General features: G+C 45.4%; 1 protein-coding gene across 1 annotated transcript in view; it reads left to right on the top strand.

Moving 5' to 3' along the window:
- Positions 1-23421, top strand: part of LOC146786137 (cytochrome P450 2J5-like) — a 48627-nt gene that overhangs the window by 11682 nt on the left and 13524 nt on the right. Inside the window, exons 4-6 of the mRNA XM_085635640.1 lie at positions 7938-8098; positions 10929-11105; positions 22677-22818. Of these exons, the coding sequence (XP_085491766.1) occupies positions 7938-8098; positions 10929-11105; positions 22677-22818 (480 nt within the window). The remainder of the gene's footprint in view (positions 1-7937; positions 8099-10928; positions 11106-22676; positions 22819-23421) is intronic.

Genomic DNA, 23421 nt, shown 5'->3' with positions numbered 1-23421 from the left:
TAACCAAAGGTAATTAATGAATCAAGTGAAAGACATTGAAGGATTGGGAAGGGGTATATATACAATTACAAAGCATTATGGAAGTAGCGGTCCTTATGACTTTAGTACATGAGCAGCGTGAATGCAGAGTTGAAATAAGAAAAATGTGAAGTACTGTACTTTCATTGGGTTGACTACCACATGGAACTTTGGAAGTTTACACTGTTTTCATGCAATCCATCTGCGCAGAATATTCTTAAAGACCAACCCAATGCAACTTTCTGTATCTGGTGTAATGCCTGGATACCTTGGTCCTTCCTCACTGTTTTCGAAGCTGTGTTTAAATAAGATCAAAAGAACAGTCACTCTCATTTGCTGCATAAGACTTGTTAGATTATGCTGGGAGACTTGCTGTGATTAAAGGATTTTCACTAAAACACATTGGTGTGCTTGTTAGCATGGCACTGGAGGGTGAGCACATGCTTCTTTTGGAATATATATATATATATATATATATGAAGAATTGCCTTTTCTTAAGATGCACTCACAAAGTAAAAACGCTGGAAAGGCACAAGCCGCGCTGCAGGACACGCGGTACAGATTCCTGCCTATGCGTTTCGGGCACACGCCCTTCTTCCTGGGCAGTTCTCATAAAAGTCAGCAGGCTTAGAGACACCAGTAACATCCCCATTTTTAAGTCACACCAAATGCGTCTCAGGTGAGTTCCAGGCACAGGGTATTCTGGGACTGGTAGTCTGAATATACAAAACCCATGTGGGTCGCCAGCCAACATTTGCAAGTAAAATGTAAGTTCTTATTGGCACCATAGCATGACACATGCAGCGCGATCTTGAAAAATTACCCAGCAACTTTGTTCCGACTCTGCTGTCCCAAATATCCAGCGCAGAACCACAAGGATATGGTGGCGGTGCAATCTCGTGGCCACAGGCACGGCCACATTAACTGAACTGAAGAATTGCCTTTTCTTAAGATGCACTCACAAAGTAAAAACGCTGGAAAGGCACAAGCCGCGCTGCAGGACACGCGGTACAGATTCCTGCCTACACGTTTCGGGCACACGCCCTTCTTCCTGGGCAGTTCTCACAAAAGTCAGCAGGCTTAGAGACACCAGTAACATCCCCATTTTTAATTCACACCAAATGCATCTCAGGTGAGTTCCAGGCACAGGGTATTCTGGGACTGGTAGTCTGAATATACAAAACCCATGTGGGTCGCCAGCCAACATTTGCCAGTAAAATGTAAGTTCTTATTGGCACCATAGCATGACACATGCAGCGCGATCTTGAAAAATTACCCAGCAACTTTGTTCCGACTCTGCTGTCCCAAATATCCAGCGCAGAACCACAAGGATATGGTGGCGGTGCAATCTCGTGGCCACAGGCACGGCCACATTAACTGAACTGAAGAATTGCCTTTTCTTAAGATGCACTCACAAAGTAAAAACGCTGGAAAGGCACAAGCCGCGCTGCAGGACACGCGGTACAGATTCCTGCCTATGCGTTTCGGGCACACGCCCTTCTTCCTGGGCAGTTCTCATAAAAGTCAGCAGGCTTAGAGACACCAGTAACATCCCCATTTTTAAGTCACACCAAATGCGTCTCAGGTGAGTTCCAGGCACAGGGTATTCTGGGACTGGTAGTCTGAATATACAAAACCCATGTGGGTCGCCAGCCAACATTTGCAAGTAAAATGTAAGTTCTTATTGGCACCATAGCATGACACATGCAGCGCGATCTTGAAAAATTACCCAGCAACTTTGTTCCGACTCTGCTGTCCCAAATATCCAGCGCAGAACCACAAGGATATGGTGGCGGTGCAATCTCGTGGCCACAGGCACGGCCACATTAACTGAACTGAAGAATTGCCTTTTCTTAAGATGCACTCACAAAGTAAAAACGCTGGAAAGGCACAAGCCGCGCTGCAGGACACGCGGTACAGATTCCTGCCTATGCGTTTCGGGCACACGCCCTTCTTCCTGGGCAGTTCTCACAAAAGTCAGCAGGCTTAGAGACACCAGTAACATCCCCATTTTTAATTCACACCAAATGTGTCTCAGGTGAGTTCCAGGCACAGGGTATTCTGGGACTGGTAGTCTGAATATACAAAACCAACCCAATGCGACTTTCTTATCTGGTGTAATGCCTGGATACCTTGGTCCTGCCTCACTGTTTTCGAAGCTGTGTTTAAATAAGATCAAAAGAACAGTCATTCTCATTTGCTGCATAAGACTACTTAGATTATGCTGGGAGACTTGCTGTGATTAAAGGATTTTCACTAAAACACATTGTTGTGCTTGTTAGCATGGCACTGGAGGGTGAGCACATGCTTCTTTTGGAATATATATATATATATTTTTTATATATATAGCTTCTTTATACCAACCTGCGTGGTATGAGCATGTGTGGAAAAGGCAGATGCTAGGTAAATGAATGCATTGTAAAAATGTGTACTAGAGGCATGTGTGGTAAAAGCATGCACTGTAAGTCATACAACCTTTAGCCACCGACCAGTGATTTTCACTCTTCTCTGCTGCCACACCAACTTCTTGTAGGAGTCCTCCCCAACACTATCTGACAAGCAGCTATAAAAGCTTGTAGGCGATTGCATTAATCTAGAACCATTGTAAACAATGGTCTTCCATGGTCAACCTGAAACATAGATGTTCTTAATCCAAACGTGACAACAGGTACTTGATGTAAGCAGTGATGGAACGATACAAGGAATGTTGACAAATTGAAGAATTTGGAGAAAATAAACAGCAGATTTCAGAGGACCCCAAAGCCTAAATATGATATGGGGAAATTGAAATATTATTTGCTAATGGGACATTCCTTATTATGTGCTTATTGTCTAAGGAAGTGTCAGCTTGAACCTGGGCACTCCCATGGACCTCTGGAGTTTAATTGTTCCATCAGCCCAGCCTCTCAATTTAAAGCTCTCTCCAAGGTGACAGTCTGAGCAGCAGTGACTGGAATTTGCTACCTCCCCCAAAAGCAGCCTTTTCACAATTTTTTTTATGTTTTTTAATTTATTTAATTTTTATATAGTGCAAACTTGACCCGAATCGGGTATCAGAGCCCTTACATAGCACCAGTTGCATTATATGAGGACACATTCATTAATGTTAGGCACGGGGAGATTAAGTTATTTGCCCAGAATCACAGGATGTTCAGCGTCATTACCGAGACTCGAACCCGGTTCCCCAGATTCGAGGTCGACCACCCTAGCCGTTAGGCCAACTCCTCTCCCCAATGTTTCCAAAAGTTAGACTCTTGGAAGACTGCCATAGAAGAGATTCCGAAATATTGTATTGTCTCCCATGCAGGTTGAAAAACACCCCAGGCTTGGTAAATATACCAGCTATGTGGGCACACTGGACATCACTTTACGGACATATATCCAGTATCCACATCAGAAAGAAGAAGTTCAAGCTTCTTACACTGGCACCAGTTTCACACCAGCCAGATATTCCCTTCTTCCTAAGATGGAGGCTAAATCTATGGTGGTGAAATTTGCACTGCCAGGACTAATAACTCAATTCATTGCAGCTTTTCACCATCAGAGTGGCACAGAAATTCCACCAGCAACATTCTAAATCAGCATCCCATTGATAATTTAGGTGGGCCCGACTTCAGCCTTCATCATTTTGTGTTTCATAACATTCGCATAACTGAGCTGGAAATAATATTCTTTTGGATACCCTTACCTTGGGTATGAATATTCTGTGGAATTTACCTTGTGAAGATATCTTGTTATTCCCACTAACAACATATTGTACTACTTTAGATGACTGTGACCTTGATCAAAGTTTTCGTTGTAACATTGGACCTGGACGATTGAGTCTTTAGCACTGAAGAACAGTTGTCACGAAATGTATTTGCTGCTTGTTTTTTTCACAATTTCTTTTTATGAAGTTATGAAAATCATGATCAAGATTTATGGACATTCTTGAAGAAAAAGCACTGTATTATTATTATCAAAATTGTGTTGTTTCTACCTCTCGGAGAACAATTAATGGACTGACAGTCCAAGGTATGCCGTTGTGGGACGTCTTAAGTAGGGGTGTTATTTGCTTCTGCGAATTACACCAAATTCCTAAAAAAAGATATAAAAATATGTAAAATGCAAAATCAGCATCTAGCGCTATATTTTAGCACTAAAGTTAGTGCATACCTTCTGGGCAGAGTTCATCACATTTGCATATGCTAAAAGCAACATGTGTGGAGAGCTCTACATGTGGATTTCACATTAGGAATCAGGTACCAAGCATTCTGCAGGGCCGGTAATTTCAGTGGAACAGTATGCCTTACGCTTTGATCAGTCAGCTACTTAAACTGTTCTATCAACACTAATGCCTACCGGTATCATGTGAATTTTTTTTTCACCAGGATCTTAATATGGTGCTGTCAGGGGTCCCAACTGAAATAACTATGTTTCCCTAGTGACCCTTAAGCCAGTGATCTAAGTTAGCTATATCTACCACCCTACAAAAAACTGCCAAAAACAGATGCCTAACAAATGGCCACTATATGTCCTATGGCACAAACATGTTTACTATGCATCCTCATGTCTTCCAGATATGACTGTAGAGTCTAATTACTTAATCCAGGTAGGAAAAAACTAGAAGGATTGCAGCCTGATCCCTGTGGTAGTTGTATTGTGATGTTGGCTGTTCATCATTGGTTACAGACTATGAACACATGGGGCATGGTTTTCTTTTGCTTACCAATGGTTTACTGTTCACAAACACTTAGTAACCGAGAATAATATATAGGGTTTGTAACTTCTATGCTCAGTTCAAGCTGTTTTTCTGTGTGTTATTTTTTGCTTGAATTGCTTTTAATTGTGCGGTTGCTATTCTTATTGCACAGAGACACAAATGTATCAAAATAAAGCAGATTTGATCTTAATTTAGACACCAAAATGAACTTTATCAGATACATATAACCAGAGCTATACATTTTAGAAGCAATATAAAATCAGTGCAAAATAATACAGTGCAACCTTATCATTGGAATCAATGGTGAAAACCACTATTGACAATCAGTCACTTGCAGGTCGAGTTGCGTGAGTCCCAAGGAGGGTAAAGGTGTTGCTGGTCCCTGGACCAATCAAATTACAGTAAGCTCTATTTTACCAGGCTCGAGAAGCCTGGGTTCAAGTTGTCTTGGCAGTCCTTGGTGCTGAATTGGGTTTTACAGCTTACACAGGGCTGGAGGCGGACAGGGTGCAAAATGTTGACGATGAAGTCACTGTTGACGTCAGATGAAGGTCTTGCGGAGTTGCCTTGAGGTGCAGCGTCAAGTAAAGGCGGTGGTTGCCAGACTGACAACCACTAAGTCTTGGCAGAGGTAAGCCCAGTAGAAAGTTAACTTGATTGCGGAGGTCTGGGGATAATACCCCGATTGAAAAGGTAAAGAATACCCGAGTAGCGGTACAGACCATTGAATAGGGACCAACACCCTGATGAATGCCAGAGTGATCCGGTTGGACACATAAAAATCTGGCCGAAACATGTTGGTTTTTGCAGTGGGGACTGAAGGGTCGTTACCTTCCCTGAATACCCCATCTTGTTGATTTTAATCCTGCCAGAGGTTGACAATAATAAAATTTGTGGGTTAACCTCGAGACAGTTTTATATCTATATCTGCACTTCTCTTGGTCCCTTCTTCCAGGAGAAGATTTGTTTTCCTTTTTGGATTTGAGTTACACTTTTGTGTTTCATTTTGTCTGTCTTCTTAATTATACTCTACCCTCACCACTTCTCTTCATCTTATATCCTAAAAAACTGCGCTCCATCCAAGGTGAGGGTCTGCACCTGGATGTATGATGCGGCCCAATGATGAAGCATGACACTGCCAAGTGTGTGAGGGCAGTATTAAGACATCTATTGATTTTCCCACGTTTAGCGTCCAGCACAGTTATTTATGTTATTGATTGCTTCTCTGTCGTGTGAGACTAAGTATTAGTAAGGGAGTCAGAGAAAGCTTAATCCTTGTCTCTTCTTTCTTGTGTTTTTGAACATGGTAGCTGCCTGAAACTTTGTGATGGGCAGGACTTTGATTCCCACAATGGACTGGACCATCTACTCCTGGACGATCCCTCGGAGGACCCGATGGCTATCGATTCTTTGGTTCTGGCATATTGTTTTTACTTGCGGTTTCAGGCAGCTAGTGCTATTAGTCCAAGGAAGTCCGAGGTTGTTTCTGGCTCTCACGGGGATCCCTCTGTCTGGGGGAACTGATCTTTAGCCAATGACGAGCCTCGATTGGCAGTTCCAAGAGTGTTGCCACAGGTTTACTGTCCCTCTTTTAGAATGTGCAAGTCCTATTGTCGCACTTCTTTGTCCTTTTGGGTGTGGGTGCAAGTGGCCATTAGGCTACTAGCCTCAGTGGCTAATCCACCCCTGAAGTGACCACATTTGGGGTGTAGGTCATATTCTACACCAAAACCACTATTCTACCACTTTTAAAAAAGGGCAGTAGTCTTCCTCATCTGTATAGACCAGGTACCTCACCCTAGAGGTGTGACTTGCCTTCTAGATGTACACCCCCTGATTATCACATTTTCCTGCCTCCCCCAGTGCAAATTTACCTGTGGACGGGTGGAGGGCTACTTCCTCCTTTGGAAGGAAGCTTGGATGCATATCACAGGCGGTGCAGCCTTTAAAGCTCACCGCCTTGATATGCCACTTCACTAGCCAGCCTCTCAGGGAGGGAGGTGTGATCTCCTGGCAGGGGGTCAGATTCCAGTTGTGGCTGCAGCAAGCGCCGGTTGGCAGCCAACTCATAGGAAAGGCTGGGTCAACCAGGTGGGCAAACTCTAAGGTAGCCACCATGGTGCATGCCACATCGTCCTCGACATGAGATTCATGTTAGGTGTGAGGAGGAGGCATGTTGTTTGATACAAAACATGACATATTTGGCAGTACCATATTGGAGCTGCCAACCTCGCGTTTGCCCAGGTGCCAGCCCATGTTATCCTATGGATCGTCTTTCACTTATAGTTTCCTTTAATAGTAAAGGCCACTATAGGGACACATAAGCATGCACTTACATGCCCACATCTTTAATATAATGCACCCTGCCTCTTGGACTTTAGGAGGCCTTCCTTAGGGGAGACTGGCATTTATTAAAAATAGTGCATTGACTTTGCGACACATGGTTAGTTCAAGCAGTCTGCACTGCTCCTGCAGTCTGCATTTGCAGGCCTGCTGTCAGTAGTTTACTTGGATTACTCAGGGTGGCACAAACTGTGTTGAAGACCTGCCCCCCCTTTTAAAACCCATGCCCTGGGCACCATTGGTACCATATATTAGGAACTCATAAGCGGGTTAAAGTCCTTTGCCAATTAAGGTTACCAATTGACAGATATCAGTTTTGGGGAAAGAGCTCTGGTACTAGGGCCTGGTAAGCAGGCTCCAGGGCACTTTCAGAGTCGTAAAAAAACATCTAGTATTCTAACTGGGGCAAAAGGGGGGGCATCTGGAAAAAAGCCTGTTTTCTTACAATCTTTATTTCGGCTGCATTTGTTTTGTACCGGATCTAAACTCTAGCATCAGACTACATCCTTTGATGCAGACCTTAACTGATCAAAGCAAACTGCTTCCAAAGTCAAGGAGGCTTGGGAAACAAACTTTCCATTGCAAAAAGAGTAATAAATGTCTTGGTTTGTGCCGGACACTTGGAATCTCACAACCCATTAGTAGGTTGTCCTTGCACCTGAGAGAACGTGAGAATAACGCTGATTGCTAAATATTGAGAAAAAAGGGGAGTGGATCGAATTCTTGAAATAACCTCTTAAATTACTTTGAAAAGCATTCCAGTCCACTGTTGTTTTCCTCAGTTTGCCAGGTACGATCAGCCGTGGGCCCCACAGATCTCTGGTTTATTATACCTTACTTGAGTGAGTTATGTTTCTTCTTTTTGTTGTTGCAGGGAAAAGCCTGGATCCATCTTTGGCGATCGTCCATTCTGTCGCTAATGTGATCTCTGCCGTGGTTTTTGGACACCGCTTCTCCAGAGACGATAAAGAATTCCATCAGCTCATTGAAGCAAATGATGTCATTCTTAGCAAACTATTCAGCTCGTGGGGCAGGGTGAGTGTTAAGATGACTTCATACTATAAGTGAGTGGTTAATCAGAGGAAGCAACCTGTGCACAGAGACTTCAATGTGAGACCTGAGACAGATTACAAGTTAGCTTGTGAAAGAAAAGTTGATGAATCATAGATGCAAGCTTTCTGTTACAGACAGAGAGAGAAAATTAGGAAGAAGATAAATGCCCATGTAGAGAGAAACTGATTTATTAAAATAAGAAAGTAGGTAAAGGAGTAAGAGAACTTGAAAGGGAAAACGAGATGGGGAGGAAAGTGCAAAAGAAATGGAAAATGGAGGGGAACGGGTAAGAAAAAGTATTCTAAACCACGAAAGCACAGGCGTATAATAAAAACTGCAGCAGTAGACGATAGAACATCATTATTATTATTATTAAAGTTTGTAGATCACATAGCTACCCCAATGGAGTATACCAGCTCTTGTAACACACATGTAATATGAATAGATTACATGTGTGTTGCTTGGATATGAATTTACCTTGACAAATTGAAAAGACAAGGCGTTTGGAAAATTAGGAACAGGTTAGTTTAATTAAATGCAGAAGGAAGAGCATCAACAGAGTTGTGTCTGACCACAGTCTCAATGTACAGACATTTTGGACGGTAATATACAGTTCCTTAGGTACAATTCAATAGTTACACATTCTTGTAAAGCATGTAGATCCAGGCCTAGTCATGAACCATAAATACAGGGGCACAGGTGGTTCTCGACCTCATGGATAGCTGGAGCGGGCCAGTGTGAATCTGTCCAGATAGCCGCCATAGGGAGCGTTTGATTACTGCGTGTGGTGTGCATGCCGTGTTCTGGTTGGGTAAGTGTTCCTAACTACATGTGGCATCTGACTTTGTGGTATTTTGGGAATGCACGCTTTTGGCCAAACGAGTTTTACTGGGGTCAATCTCCTTGGACCTGTTTGTGGTGTAACTGCCTATCCTTGGGATCAATCAGGGTGTACCCTGTTTGCGCATTTGTCTTCAGGCTAAGTGTAACCCCATCTGTGACCTATTAATAGGTAGGCTTGGGTTTGGGTCGCAGGGCCTGTCTCACCACATATCTCTGACTTGAGGTTGATGAGGAGGTCATCTGGGGTGAATTTGACAGCAATGATATGACTTAGTTATTACATGTACATATAACATGGTGGTCATTGATATCATATTTACCGACATTCTCATTATTATGCGTACATTTGTCATAGCATACATCTACATTGTTTTTACTGGTACTGACATTGCTAAATGTGCACTATCAGGAGTACATTGACATCACATTCAGTGAAATCAACATGTGCAAGACCAAAATGAAGGCCAAAGACAATGACAGATAAAGTAAAAGAGAGGGAGCACACCACCAAAGACAGAGAAAATAGAAAGATAATGAATATAAATAGAAGTTAGATGAGAAAGTGGGATAAAATATACATTTTAAGAGAAAGAGAGATGAATACAAAAGTCAAAAGATGAGATGACATTTTCTCAATCTTACGCAATTTCACACCAACACCTTTCCGAAATATTGACTGGTTTAGTTTATACTCACAGAGAGGGCAGTTTACACTTGTCAGAGAGGCTGATGTTCTCAGAGATAGAAAAATTCCACAGTAGCTGACATCATATTAATGTTCTCATGATCAGGGATCATTTTAGCACCATTCTCTCTTACGGTGTTATGTAGGGAATTCACATAGGTGCTTTTATGTTTCACATTTTTAGAGGTGTCAACAGAGATTGTATCATACATTAAGACTAGACATAGGACAGTGAGCGAACACTATAGTGTGATGTGTTTCTGAATTTCATATGTAGGATTAGGGTAAAGGACAGATCGCCATTGAAATTGAATTCACATTGACTCTGTTTAGTTCCCCTTCTGACATGTGCTACAGTTTTTCTCCATCACTTCTGAACTCTTACTTCATCACATTTTTATTAACATTTAATTTTTTGGTGCCCTGCACTTTTGCCACATTCTGTATTTCTCATTTAGGATGTCGACCTCGGGACTGATTCTAAGTCACCAAGTACTTGGATGTTCTGTCACTTGCTTTTGGTGCCTTACATTTTTCACTGGAGTTCTGGAAACTGCCTCAGAGACAAGTCCACTTTCAATGCAACAAGGTGTAGGAAATGCTTTTGGACACAAGTAGCAAAGATCTGTTGTTGTTGTGAGACACGTCTGTGGGTGGTGGGCACTAAAGGATTTAGAAGAATGGGTGAGCATTGACCATTTGAAAAAGAGGTAGAGTAAGGAGGGTTGATGGACAAGGGGACTTTGAAGGTGTGGGAGAGAAGCCTCAAAAGTGATGTGAGCTGTGGCTGAGTTCTAACACAGTTAGAATATGGCACCTAGAAATAAACGCTAGTCACTGTAGGGAATTTGAGCTCAACCATAACAGCTTGACACAAACAGCAAGGCTTTCCTTCGAGAATACACAGAAGAATCAGAACTTGTATAGATTGGGTTTAATTAAAGTTCTCTTGCTTAGTTCTTACATACTGTTACTGTAGTTGTACAGTTCATACCATAACAGATTCTTTCTTATGTTCTACGTTTTATGACAATGCAGTTTCTAATTTCATTTTGTCTTAGGCACGCAGACAATCAAACACTTGTCCCAGGCACCTACTCACTTAAATAAGAGCGTGAAGCTTCATGATTGTCTACCGATAATCCAGAATACATCTGTATTAGATTCAGATTGTGTTAAACAAGAACATTCAGTGAGCATCCTGCTAAGTTCCTACAATATGTTTGTTGATTGTATGATCAGAAAGGACACTCTGCTTAATCAATGCAATATCTTTCACTCCAGCTCTTTGATGCGTTCCCCTGGCTGATGCGGCATCTTCCAGGACCTCATCAGGATGCCTTCAAGAGCAATGCCTTCTTGGAAGAATTTTTGATGAAGGAAATTCAGAGGCACAAAGAGAATGGAGTGCCTGAGGAGCCCCAGGACTTGATTGATTTCTACCATGCTAAAATATCAACAGTAAGTGTTTGCTTCTGCCATGTTGGCTGCTCTGGTCAAGCTCCCTGGCGATGCTTTGTACATTAGAAAAAACCCAAGCGATGATAAGAAAAAATGTCATCCAACAGGAATCTTTATGACTGATTGGTTTCTCATGCAAATGGGTATTTATACTAAAATTAACTGAAGAATAAAGTGTATGAGTAAAAAATTAAAAGTTCTGTATTCCCATAGTTTGATTAACTTTAACTCTTAACTAACAAACCAACTGAGCTTTTAAAGGCCATGCCTTTTTAAGGTCTTAATTTAGCACCTATGGGCGTATTATGCAAAGTGTCCTGGCGTGCAATGGGTATGAACGTCCACTTTGCGAACCCCAGGAGCACTTTGATAATACACAAAAGGCAGCTGACGCTCCTGTTACTCTTTCTGTAATCCAAATAGTGCTGGAGCCCATATAGTGACAGCGCTATCACTAGAGGGTGTTCCTTCGTTTTCATGGGGGAGTGGCTCAATGCAAATTAGGGAATCCCATTGCCTCTGTACCGTATTACAGATATGTGCGCAGAGGCAAAGAAGCTGTCAGGAGGAACACTGACAGCAGGCCACCTAAAATGTGGTGCATTTTCGGTGCGCCCCCTGATGGCAGCCCTCTAGAGGGTAGAAAGGGGTGCAGTCCCCCACTGCACCCACCTGCAAGGGGATCTTTAAAGCAGCTCCATATTTCAGATGATTGCCCTGCTCCCAGGGCAGCTAAAAATTTTGTCTGCGCAGGGGGCTGCACATGAAACATAATACGGTGCACTCTCCTTTTTAACATCAAGCGCACCTTTTGATAGGTGCCCTCCACACTAAGGAGAGTAAGCCGCATCCTACATTACCGCCCCTGGTCACGTCTGTGAATAACATGTCTTCCTCCTTAACATGGGAGTGGGCACCAAACCTCAGCAAGCTTAGGACTCACTTCAGTTCTTACAGGATCAGACTGCAAACACAACCCCAGCAAGTCTACCAAACCCTACTGAAAGAGATAGTTTCACAGCTGTCCAAATGAAGTGAAAGGCAATAAATGAGGCAATTTACAGAACCAAAAAGCTGAATAAATTCATCATCCTTCACTGATTCTATCATCCTCCCTTCCTTTTTAGGTCTCGCTGAGTCAGCGCATGCGCTGCTCTGCGAGAAATTTAGTATCGGGGTTTTCAAAGTGCTGCCACAGGCTTTTGGTGGCCTTGCGCTTGCGTTCACGCAAGCGTGCACGCGCGCAGCCGCCATCTGCCTTTGATCGCGATCACTTTCACTTTCGCGAGCCACGCGGCCATGTCACTTTCACGGCCGTGTCACTTTCACGGCCGCGCGCCCAATGCTTGTTATTATTGATTATGAATGCACTTTACGAATTTTGCTGCTTAAAGGGCCAGGTGGGGTTGCTTAACCAGTGAAAAATCAGGGATTCCACAATAAATCGGTGATTTAATCATTCTAATGACGTGGAAGAGCTTCCTAATATCATTAAAGTAAAAGGCAGTGTGACGTCACTTCTAGAAAAACGTCATTGACACCAACGCTCACTTGGTGTCAGTTTCTGTTATGTTATTGGAGGCGAGGTTTTATGATGCCACTCTGCTATCCCCATGCTTTGGACAGAGTGACACCAGTGAGAGCTTCTCTAACAGGATCTGCGGCTTCAGTCCCCTCTGGTGCCCTCAAATGCATAAATGATGAAAAATGGTGCAAAATAGCGCATCGCTGCATTTGGCCTTTGTCGTAAACGACCTAAAAAAGAAAGTAATTACAAATGTGGGCCTATGCAAACCACTTTAAAAAGTGTCCCTGTGACGTACTCTTGATGTAGACCGATCGTCTCTCTATGTAAAATCGGGTTCTGAGTCAGAGCGCACAATGTGCACACCTGGCACTGGAGTTCTGTACAGTTAATAGGTACGCACGCTTCCTTTAATTAAGGGCAAATGTCGAACAAATTACAGCTTTATGCAGCATCATTGTCTTGTTCTTCCTTAAAAAATTGGGAAATCAACCCTGTCATTTCCTGTTGAGGAGGGTCTCAGCATTCCATGGTGTCTGGCTGCCTTGTGTGTGACGATGGTTTTGCGTGACTATCGTATAATTTCTGATCATGGCTGCCTTGTGTGTGACGATGGCTTTGCGTGACTATCGTCTGATTTCTCATCATGGCTGCCTTGTGTGTGACGAATCAATCAATAAATCAATAAATCAATCAATGACACTTATAAAGCGCGCTACATACCCGTAGGGTCTCAAGGCGCTGGGGGGGGGAGGGTGCCGCTACTGCTCGAACAGCCAGGTCTTCAGCTTCTTCCTGAAGGAGAGGTGGTCTTGGGTCAGGCGCAGGTCGGTCGGGAGGGAGTTCCAGGTCTTGGCGGCCAGGTAGGAGAAGGACCTTCCTCCTGTAGTCGCTCTTCGGATGCGGGGGACGGCGGCGAGGTCGTGGTTGGCTGATCGGAGGTGGCGTTTGGGAGCGTAGAAGTTGACTCGGCTGTTGAGGTAGCTCGGGCCTTGGTCGTGTAGGGCTTTGTGTGCGTGGGTGAGGAGGCGGAAGGTGATTCTTTTGTTGACGGGGAGCCAGTGAAGGTCCCTCAGATGTCCGGAGATGTGGCTGGTTCGTGGGATGTCGAGGATGAGTCTGGCTGAGGCGTTCTGGATCCGCTGGAGTCTCTTCTGAAGCTTGGCGGTGGTACCGGCGTAGAGGGCGTTGCCGTAGTCCAGTCGGCTGGTGACGAGGGCCTGGGTGACGGTTTTCCTGGTCTCGGTGGGGATCCACCAGAAGATCTTCCGTAGCATGCGTAGGATGTTGAAGCACGCCGAGGAGACGTTATTGACTTGCCTGGTCATGGAGAGGGAGGAGTCCAGGATGAAGCCCAGGTTGCGTGCATGGTCTGTCGGTTTGGGTGCGGTGCCCAGGGCGGGAGGCCACCAGGAGTCGTCCCAGGCGGAGGGTGAGGGGCCCAGGATGAGGACCTCCGTCTTGTCCGAGTTCAGTTTCAGGCGGCTGGTCGTCATCCACTCGGCTACCTCTTTCATCCCTTCGTGCAGGTTGGCTCTGGCGGCGGTGGGGTCGTTGGTCAGGGAGAGGATCAGCTGGGTGTCGTCGGCGTAGGAGATTATGCTGAGGTTGTGTTTGCGTACGATGGCCGCGAGGGGGCTCATGTAGACGTTGAAGAGGGTGGGGCTCAGAGATGATCCTTGAGGGACGCCGCAGATGACTTCGGAGGCCTCTGACTTGTACGGTGGTAGGCGGACTCTCTGTGTTCTTCCGTCGAGGAAGGAGATGATCCATTCCAGCGCCTTGTCCTGGATTCCGATGTTGCTGAGGCGCCGTACTAGGGTGCGGTGGCAGACCGTGTCGAATGCCGCGGAGAGGTCTAGGAGGATGAGGGCCGCTGTTTCTCCATTGTCCATCAGGGCTCGGATGTCATCAGTGGCGGCGATGAGGGCGGTCTCGGTGCTGTGATTGGCTCGGAAGCCGGACTGTGAGGGGTCAAGGGATCCGTTCGTCTCGAGGAAGGCGGCCATCTGCTTGTTGACGGTCTTCTCGATGACTTTGGCTGGAAACGGGAGGAGCGAGATGGGGCGGTAGTTCTTGAGGTCGGTGGGGTCCGCTGTTGGTTTCTTGAGTAGAGCGCTGAGTTCGGCGTGTTTCCAGCTCTCAGGGAAGATGGTGGTGTCGAAGGATGTGTTGATGATGTCTCGCAGGTGGGGTGCGATGACAGCGTCGGCCTTGTTGAAGACGTGGTGAGGGCAGGGGTCGGTCGGTGATCCGGAGTGGATGGAGTTCATCGTGCGGATGGTGTCTTCGGTGCTGATCGGGGTCCAGGCGTGGAGGGTGGTGGTGGGGGGTGGTTGTTCGGTCATGGTGTGCGTTGGTTGGTTGTAGAAGCTGTTGTGTATGTCCGCGATCTTGTTGTGGAAGTATGAAGCGAGGGAGTTGCAGAGGTCTTGCGATGGGGTGATGTCGTTGTTTCCTGCGCTGGGGTTGGAAAGCTCTTTCACGATGTTGAAGAGTTCCTTGCAGTTGTGTGCGTTGTTGTCCAACCGGTCCTTGAATGCTGTTTTCTTGGCGGCGCGGATCAGCTGGTGGTGTTTCCGGGTGGCAAGTTTGAAGGAGGTCCTGTTGTCCGGTGTCGGTTCCTTTCTCCAGACTTTCTCGAGGGCTCGGCAGTTCTTCTTGGAGCTCTTGAGTTCGTCGGTGAACCATGGAGCCTTCTTGCTGCCGGGTCTGCTAGGCGGGGTCCTCAGTGGGGCGAGTTCGTCCGCGCAGTTGCTGATCCACTTCGTGAGGTTGTCGGCGGCCTGGCTGGGGTTCGCTGAGCTGGCAGGAGGGTGCTGGCTCAGGGAGGTGGCGAGCTGGTCTGCTGTGATCTTGTTCCAGCTTCTGTGGGCGGCCTGTTGCTGGTGTTGGTGGGTCGTCGTTCTCTTGAAGGTGAAGTGGACGAAGGATTTGCGTGACTATCGTCTGATTACTCATCATCCAGACACGCATCTGTTGAAACAACTGCCTGGAGGCAGCAGCAGCCACTTGAACTGTAGGGCCGTCGCACTGTATGGTTTTGTAGTTGCATCTGATCGGACAGATAGCTTCCGAATCTCACCATCATACGAAAAGGAGGCTGCCTGTTCGTATGCAAAAATGCTCAGGGCTTTTTGTAAACTATATTATTGTTTCTCCTGTTTGTAGATCTGGGGAGTGGCTATCAATAGAGCAGCACGTGCAGTGACACCAGGACCAAGAGGTGTGAGGGACACACTGCAAACCATTGTAACTACTTTTGCTATCCAGGAGGGGGGCATTTTTCCATGCTTGATTTGGGGCTCATGGCACCCTTCCCACGTCACTGGGTCTGACTGATCTAATTCACCAGAGGAATAACTCCCATGTTCTAACGCTTCTATCAGATTCCTCCATGAAATTTGATCAGGGAAAGGATCTTGTGGTTCTTGTAGAAGGGCTGCATGCTCAGGATCACACTACGGGCCTGACTACCAGTTGCCTAGTACAGGCGGGTGATAAACTCATTTGCTACCTGAGAGAGTACAGCAAGAGACGCAAGGTATTACTTTGTATTTTTAGGAGGGCATTAACCGCCCCAATGTTATAAAACCTGTGCCTTCCATGGCCCTGGCTGTAGGCGCGTTCACTTTTGACCGGTCTCGCGCGCAGCAGGTGCACCGCGGTTGTGGGATTCAGATAGAGCGATTTATCCACCTATCACTGCGGCACATTGGAGAGGGCAGGTGAGGTCTGCAGCGAACGCGACAGCAGCAGTGTTATTCATTTTCATGTATAGCGCTTTTGGTATAGTTATCTAAGCGCTTAACGAGGGGCGCAATAGTTCTCACCCAATGAGGTTGATACTCGTTTTAACGATCTCTGAAGGATGAGAGGCAGCGTGAACCTTAGCCATGATCAAACTCTCAAACTCAGGGATTAGGATGGTGCTGTGAAGCGCACATGGCATCGCTTCAAGAGAACAGCTGCAGAGATAAGTTCATGGTGAACAATAGACTAAAACTAGCCAGTGAGCACGAAAATCTGGCTATTACACAAAGTAAAAATCTCTGAATACCTAAACGCCCAAAACAATTTCAATCGGCACAATGCATCATATTGGCACACATAGTGGATTTGTGGCATAATTCCGGATGCTGGCAAGGTCTATTGTTTTAAGCTGTCTGTTGTCTAACGCCAATTTGGACAATATAAATACTTAACAGTGGGCTTTGGGCCAGCCCACCTCTTGCATTCGTTCGTTTTCTCAGCAATCTTATTTGATTGCTTCTTATGCAAAGGCCTTCCTTCCTCTTCATGTATCTATCCATCTCCTGGAGCATAACGTATTTTGATTGACGGACAAGTGTCCTTAATGTAAGCAGCCACTGCAGCCAGTAATAATGGGTGAAAGAGACAGGCTTCGTAAGATTAGATGAGGGTTAGGTTACTAAACTGAGGCACCGTTTTAGTGCACGAGGTCTGCCATGGAGAATAAATAAGAGGCCACTGGAGTCCATGTGGTCAGTGGCGTGGAAGGAGTGATAGTCTGCCAGTTTCAGAGGCCAGAACTCGAGGAGTCCGTTTCAGCTGCAGTGAAGTGTGACTGTGAACACATATATGGCGCCAGGCCCAGAGGCCGCGACATGCCGCCCGCACCTCCTGAGTAAATGTCCCACCCCTACCCCTCGTGTTTGGGCTTGCCCTTTGTGAGTGCTTCCGTCGTACAGTCACGGACAACAATGCGCACACCTGGGCAAATTAAAAGCACTTTTTATTCCGGGTGTGTGTTTATTTTCTGGGCTCGATCCTGGTATGGGAGCTTTCCCACGCAGACACTGCCACGACGGCACCTTTGCCAGGTGGAGCACGGGGCAGGCGTGGTGGCTGAGAGGCGAGCAAGGATCCCCTCCTCCAAACCTGACTGGACTTCGACTCACTCTCACCTGGTGCAGCCGCTGTTGCCAGACCCTGGCTAACTGGCTCACGTCGTCCGGCCGGGTTTTAATTGTTGTGAAGTTTTTGTGAACGGCGGGCCACGGCGAAGAAGTCGAACCGCCAACACCAACACGAAGACTAGGTGCGCGGCGTGGCACTGAATGTGTGGCGTGCGCAATGAAGCACAATTTGAGAACATCTGCGCAGTACGCACGCTGCCGCGTACAGCCCCCGCCCTGCACCCCCGAAGCCCGAGATTCAAGCGAGAACCAAAAAGCCCTGCCCAACAGTGTCGCGCGGGCGCGTCTCCGCTATGCGCATCAACAATCGAGTGTGTCATACAGTCTGCACTCTGCACACTGTACAGTCCGTAGTCCGACGGGAAGTTAAACACTTTACTTTTACACTGCAAGTGTCCCGTAGTAGCATTAGCGAAGCAAGTAAGTTACTTTACTTGTATATAAATAATTAAGTGCACCTGAGTGTGTAGACCCGGCCCTGATAATTAGGTGCCGGTGCTTAGCACCGGAAAGCACCGGCACAAATTAAGCACTGCCTGAGCAGGTGGTAAATTTATGCAAGCGCCTCTGTGTGGGTGGTGGTGCAGGGGGCATGAGGAGTAGGAGGGGGAAGGAGCAGATAAGGTTTCTTAGGGGAAATATTATTTGGCCCAAAACTGTACTCCGCTAACAGCTCCATTCCGAGTGCGCCTTTACTCCCTTTATCAAAGAGAGTGCTCCCGCTAAAAGTTTAAAAGTGAGTGCAATTTTAACCAGGACAAACGCAGTGCGTAAGGGTAAGTGCCTGCGCTAAAATCGTATGAGCTAAAACCACATGGACTACAATGCAAGCTACTGCAAGCTGCAGAACCAGCAATAGCTAAATTTAGCCCAAAAAGTTTCATCCACAAAAACAAGGTGGTAAACCATACCACAACAAAATTAAACACCCAAATGTCAGCGTCTAAGTAGAAACATTCACATTACATTTGTGACAGCAGAAATTAATGAAATACAAAAATATACATTATGGAAAAATTACATGTATTTTTCACATTTATTCTATAAACCATTAGTAGTTACAATATGATCACGGTAATGAACACCACCCAAACACAGGTGAAACAATTAACTTCCAAGACTCTTAAATTAAGCCACACAAACAATCGCAACCACCATGACTGAGTTAGAGTGCTTCATGACACTGCATCAAATGCCAATACTGCTGCTGGTGGATGAAAACCAGGCAGAACAGTGCCAGAGGACAATACCAGTCCCTAAATGGAGGCGAAGTCCCCAGAGTTCCAGGACAAGACTTAAAACATAAACCTAAGAGTTTCAGGTGCTGGCAATCTATTGTCCCAACGTGGAGTCCATACAGCATGTCATGTCTGTCACTGGAGATGCACCTGAGCCAAGGGAAGGCATAGAGAGTACTATATTCACTCATCAAGCTCACAAGCTCATCAAACGACTACAACGCATCCAAAACGCCTCGGCACAACTGATCCTTGATGTACCACGACACGGCCACATCACCCCCCACTTGAGAAACCTGCACTGGCTCCCCGTCAACAAGAGGATATCCTTAAAGCTCCTCATCTACGCACACAAAGCACTCCACAAGACCGGCCCAGCCTACCTCAACAGACGGCTCTCCTTCTACATCCCCAACCGCCAGCTATGCTCCGCCGACCTCTCCTTCACCACCGTCCCTCGCATCCGAAGAACAAACACCGGCGGGAGATCCTTCTCCCACCTCGCCGCCAAGACATGGAACACCCTCCTACTGAGCCTACAACAGACCCAAGACCTGCTGACCTTCAGGAGGATACTCAAGACCTGGCTGTTCGATCAGTAGTGGGCCCCCCAGCGCCTTGAGACCCTCGCGGGTATGTAGTGCGCTTTACAAATGATTGATTGATTGATATTCACACTCACCAAATTACTTGTAGGTCTACATTTCATGCCATCTGATAGTGCTCAAGGTACATGGGCTAGGGGGGAATGGTCAGATGCCGAAGAGCATGGCCTCTCATTGACAAAGCTCTGTAGCGGTCGGGTGGCAAAACAGCCTCCTTACCTTTAGTAATCCAGCCAGCACCCAGGAGTTATGTTCGAAGGTATGGGGGAATATATTTCCACCTACTAGCCATATTTGACCACTTATTCATTTGTGGTTGCTATGTTTTGGGACATGACGTTATACTGCAGCTGCGGATAGCAGTGGCTGCCATTATGAACGCCTCGCACTGAGGAGATTTCAGCCCATACCATTTTTAGGTCTCACCTGAGCCAGCGTATGCCCTGTTCTGGTGAGACTTTTAGTAAGTGGGCATTCAAAAATCCAACCACACGCTTTCTGTGTGGCCTCAAGCGTGCGGTTACGCGCACAGTTATGAGCAGAGGTGCAATCTGGCTTACCTCTCTCATCATGCGCTCAGCGCATCGCTCGTGGGCACCCTTAAACTCGCGGGAAGCTGCAGCTGCTTTCACTTTTGCCGCAGCGCGCCCCCTCGCTCCGCCCTCTCAGTCTCCTTTTTGAAGACCGCTTGTTTAGGACTTGTGCCCTGTGCTTAAGTGAGAACACACGTATGACTAAAGTGGCAATTCTGAGCTGGGAGCACTTACACTTAAATCTGGGAAAGCCATCTGAACTACAAAGGACTCTTAGTAACCCAACTCTCTTGTGCTCAGCAGAGGCGACACCGTGCCATCTGACCTGCGATAATCGCAGACACGCATTAAAAAAATATCTAGACAAAAAAATCCAGCCTTTATCTCATACCGGTTAGGTTAGTTATTAAGATATGTCGCCCATCATGTCTCAAACGGCCCTGTCGCAGAAAGCGCTCCTCAGCAGGAAGGGATTATTACAGTAACTGTTAGGACACAAGAGCATGTCAGCATTTCGTTACTGTCCAAGGGAGTAATATTTAGAGGAAGAGAAAAGCGAGGGGGAAGACTAGAACCACATCCACAATTCAGCTCCCAATATTCACAGAAAGCAAAGCCACGCATACTTTGCCCTCCTGTCTTGTGTTCCCCTCTCCTCACCCCACCAAGGTATTTCATGGCCACCCTATCCCCGATACCTTTCTCCCAAAGTGTACTGTCGATACCACGTATCTCTATGACCAGACCCTTGTCGCTGACTCCCTGTCACCCCCCGAGTCAAATTACACCAAACAAACTGACCTGTCATGTGTTCATTATAAGTTTGCACGTCTTTTAACAACACGCACTCGCACGGCAGATAAAAAGAAAAAAAGCCTTGTAGTGCTTCTCACAGTATTTACATTGTTGGGTGAAGGGACCTTAAAATCTTTCTGGCTTTTCAGCATGACTCACATACGTGGCTCACAGTGGGCCAATATGTTTTAAACTAGCACAGCGGCAAACACTTTCGCTTTCAAACAGTGCAGCAGCTATCAAATACTGGGGTTCAAACACGCCATCCCATACACTATTCACTGCAAGCATGGGTTTATCACTCCGCTTTAGTCACCAGGTTTACCATTATTATTAATAATGTTGCTCTACCAGCAAGTTTTTCTACATACCAATATTTATACAACTTTAAAAAAAAAAATGGTATATGATATAAGGCTGAAGAACTTACTTCAAACAATGTGTGGTTGTGTGCCAGCAAAAATGCATAATAACTAACTAAAGGAATATTATTTTTCATTCCGCGGGATTGTAATTATTGCTGGAAAGCTGTACACAAAAAAGGGGTGTGGTAGCTATTTGTGCACAAGTTTTATTGCTTACCAATATCTTGGAAGTTTTAGGTTTGTCTTGTATTTCTGTTTTTTGCTCAAAAGGCTATACGCTATAAATTTGTTGTATGCTCACGCAGGATAGTGGAGAATGCATGTTCCTTCATGGAAAGCTGCTAACGTCCCGCTTAGACTGCTAACGCACATCAATGACTCATTGCTAATCTGATGCCCTAGGTACTGTAATTGGTCATGCTTAACCGCATAACATTGGACCTCACGCTCTTTGTTGCTGTCTCCCTCCTGGTCTTCCAAGCTTGCCCTCCCGCCCAGCAAAAAATTCCCTTGTTGGCCCATGTTGCTTTATCCTTCATGTGGTTCGCCCCAACCCCATGTAGATTTCCCTTATTTGATGCTTTTCCCCTCCCACGCCCTGTTGCCACCCCCCACTCGCTCCTCTGTTGCCCCGTCCCCACCCTCTTTTTGTAACTTTTTTTTAAGCAAGCTGCTGCTGCCACTTATGGCTTTTGTGACGTTTTGTATCATGGTTTTTAATTTATCAATCCATTTCAGATCAATAAATACAAACAAAATGTGACCGTCATTTTATAGGTAGGCATATTTAATGAGACATATTTACCAAAAGACGCTCCTGAATCATTGCGCATTTTTTCCACAATCTGGCCACGTTGTACAGCATCCTCAAAATGCACTGTTTATTGAAGGGGGACCTTGAATTACATGAGGTTGGGGGGAAATAAAGTATTTCACAAGCCCAGACCAAAACAAGCATTGCCATAGCCAATAGGTCTTGCCTTCGGGACCTCATAAGTGTTTAGCCATGCAACAGTTGATGTTGTTGCACCAAGGATATTTGCTGGATAACCAAACACTTACAAGGTCCCAAAGACGAGACCTATTGGCTATGCCAATGCTTGTTTAAAATTCTTATCTGCTACTAATTTGTTCCATTCCACCTTTCAAAGGGAAATACTGCTCTTTCCTATCACTCCTTATTGTAGGGTTATTGAATCTGCCCATCCAACAGATTTCTTAGGTCTTTCTTCACTTCCATTCTTCTGGATAAAGGAATCAATTAATCTCACCATAACTACTGCAAGCATGATCACTCATCCACATTCATTATGCTTCCATGTCATAGTTTATGATATACCCTTACCCTAATTTATCTAACCAAATGTTATCCGTACCTATGATAAAATGAAATCTGCAATCTGTGTAATTTATTTATGCAATTCAACATACTAGTTTCCGTTGATTTGATTTTATGACCAAGACTAGACTGCTTTACGTTATTAATCAGTTCCCCAAGTTATGATGTCTTCACAATAAGCTTTTATAATATTTCACATTTACTTAATTTGCATATTAATATTTCATTCAGGACTCTCATGATGTTGCCTCTACATTTAGTGAGTATAACACGGTCCGCCTTGCAGCTGATTTTTTTGTAGCTGGGACAGAGACCACCACCATTACCCTGCGCTGGGCAGTCCTTTACATGGTGAAATACCCAGAAATCCAAGGTGAGGTCTAGGATGGGTACTGCAGAAAGTATTTTATACCCTACGTGGTACTAATTCAGAAGTCTAAGGAATGGGCATGTTCATTAGATTAACAAATGCAATAAAAGAATTATATGTGGGGTGCATGATATCCTACTAAGAAATGACTGTTTATTTACAGCTCAAAACAAGCACCATGTGCAGAATGTCCTTCGGGTATGTATATGCGAACAGTCAATGACAGTAATTCACCAAAATGCCATGGGTTGCAGAAGTGAAGTCACACAGGGACATATTTAAAAAACACTATCGCCAGCACAACGTCACTTTCACTGATAATTAACGTGGCTTAATGCTACCTTGTAAATAAGGCACCCTTTCACACTGTGTTTAGCATGAAAGGGGAGGGCAATGGGCGTTCCATCGCAACACCCATTGATTTTGACGCTGCTCCCTATTTAGAATGGTGATGTAAATAGGAGGCAGCACCAACATAAAGGCCATGGAAATCCTGGTCTTAATCAGGAAAACAAGGAGAAATGCTCGTTTTTGCTGCTTCCATGTGTGCTGCCTTGTGCAGCATATATAGAAACAGCAAATTACCTGTGAAATACAAGGCTATCA

The sequence above is a fragment of the Triturus cristatus genome, chromosome 11 (assembly GCF_964204655.1).
Source record: "Triturus cristatus chromosome 11, aTriCri1.1, whole genome shotgun sequence".
NCBI classification, from domain to species: Eukaryota; Metazoa; Chordata; class Amphibia; order Caudata; family Salamandridae; genus Triturus; species Triturus cristatus.
Note: the sequence above shows the minus strand (reverse complement) of the source record. Positions and strands in the feature narration are given on the sequence as shown.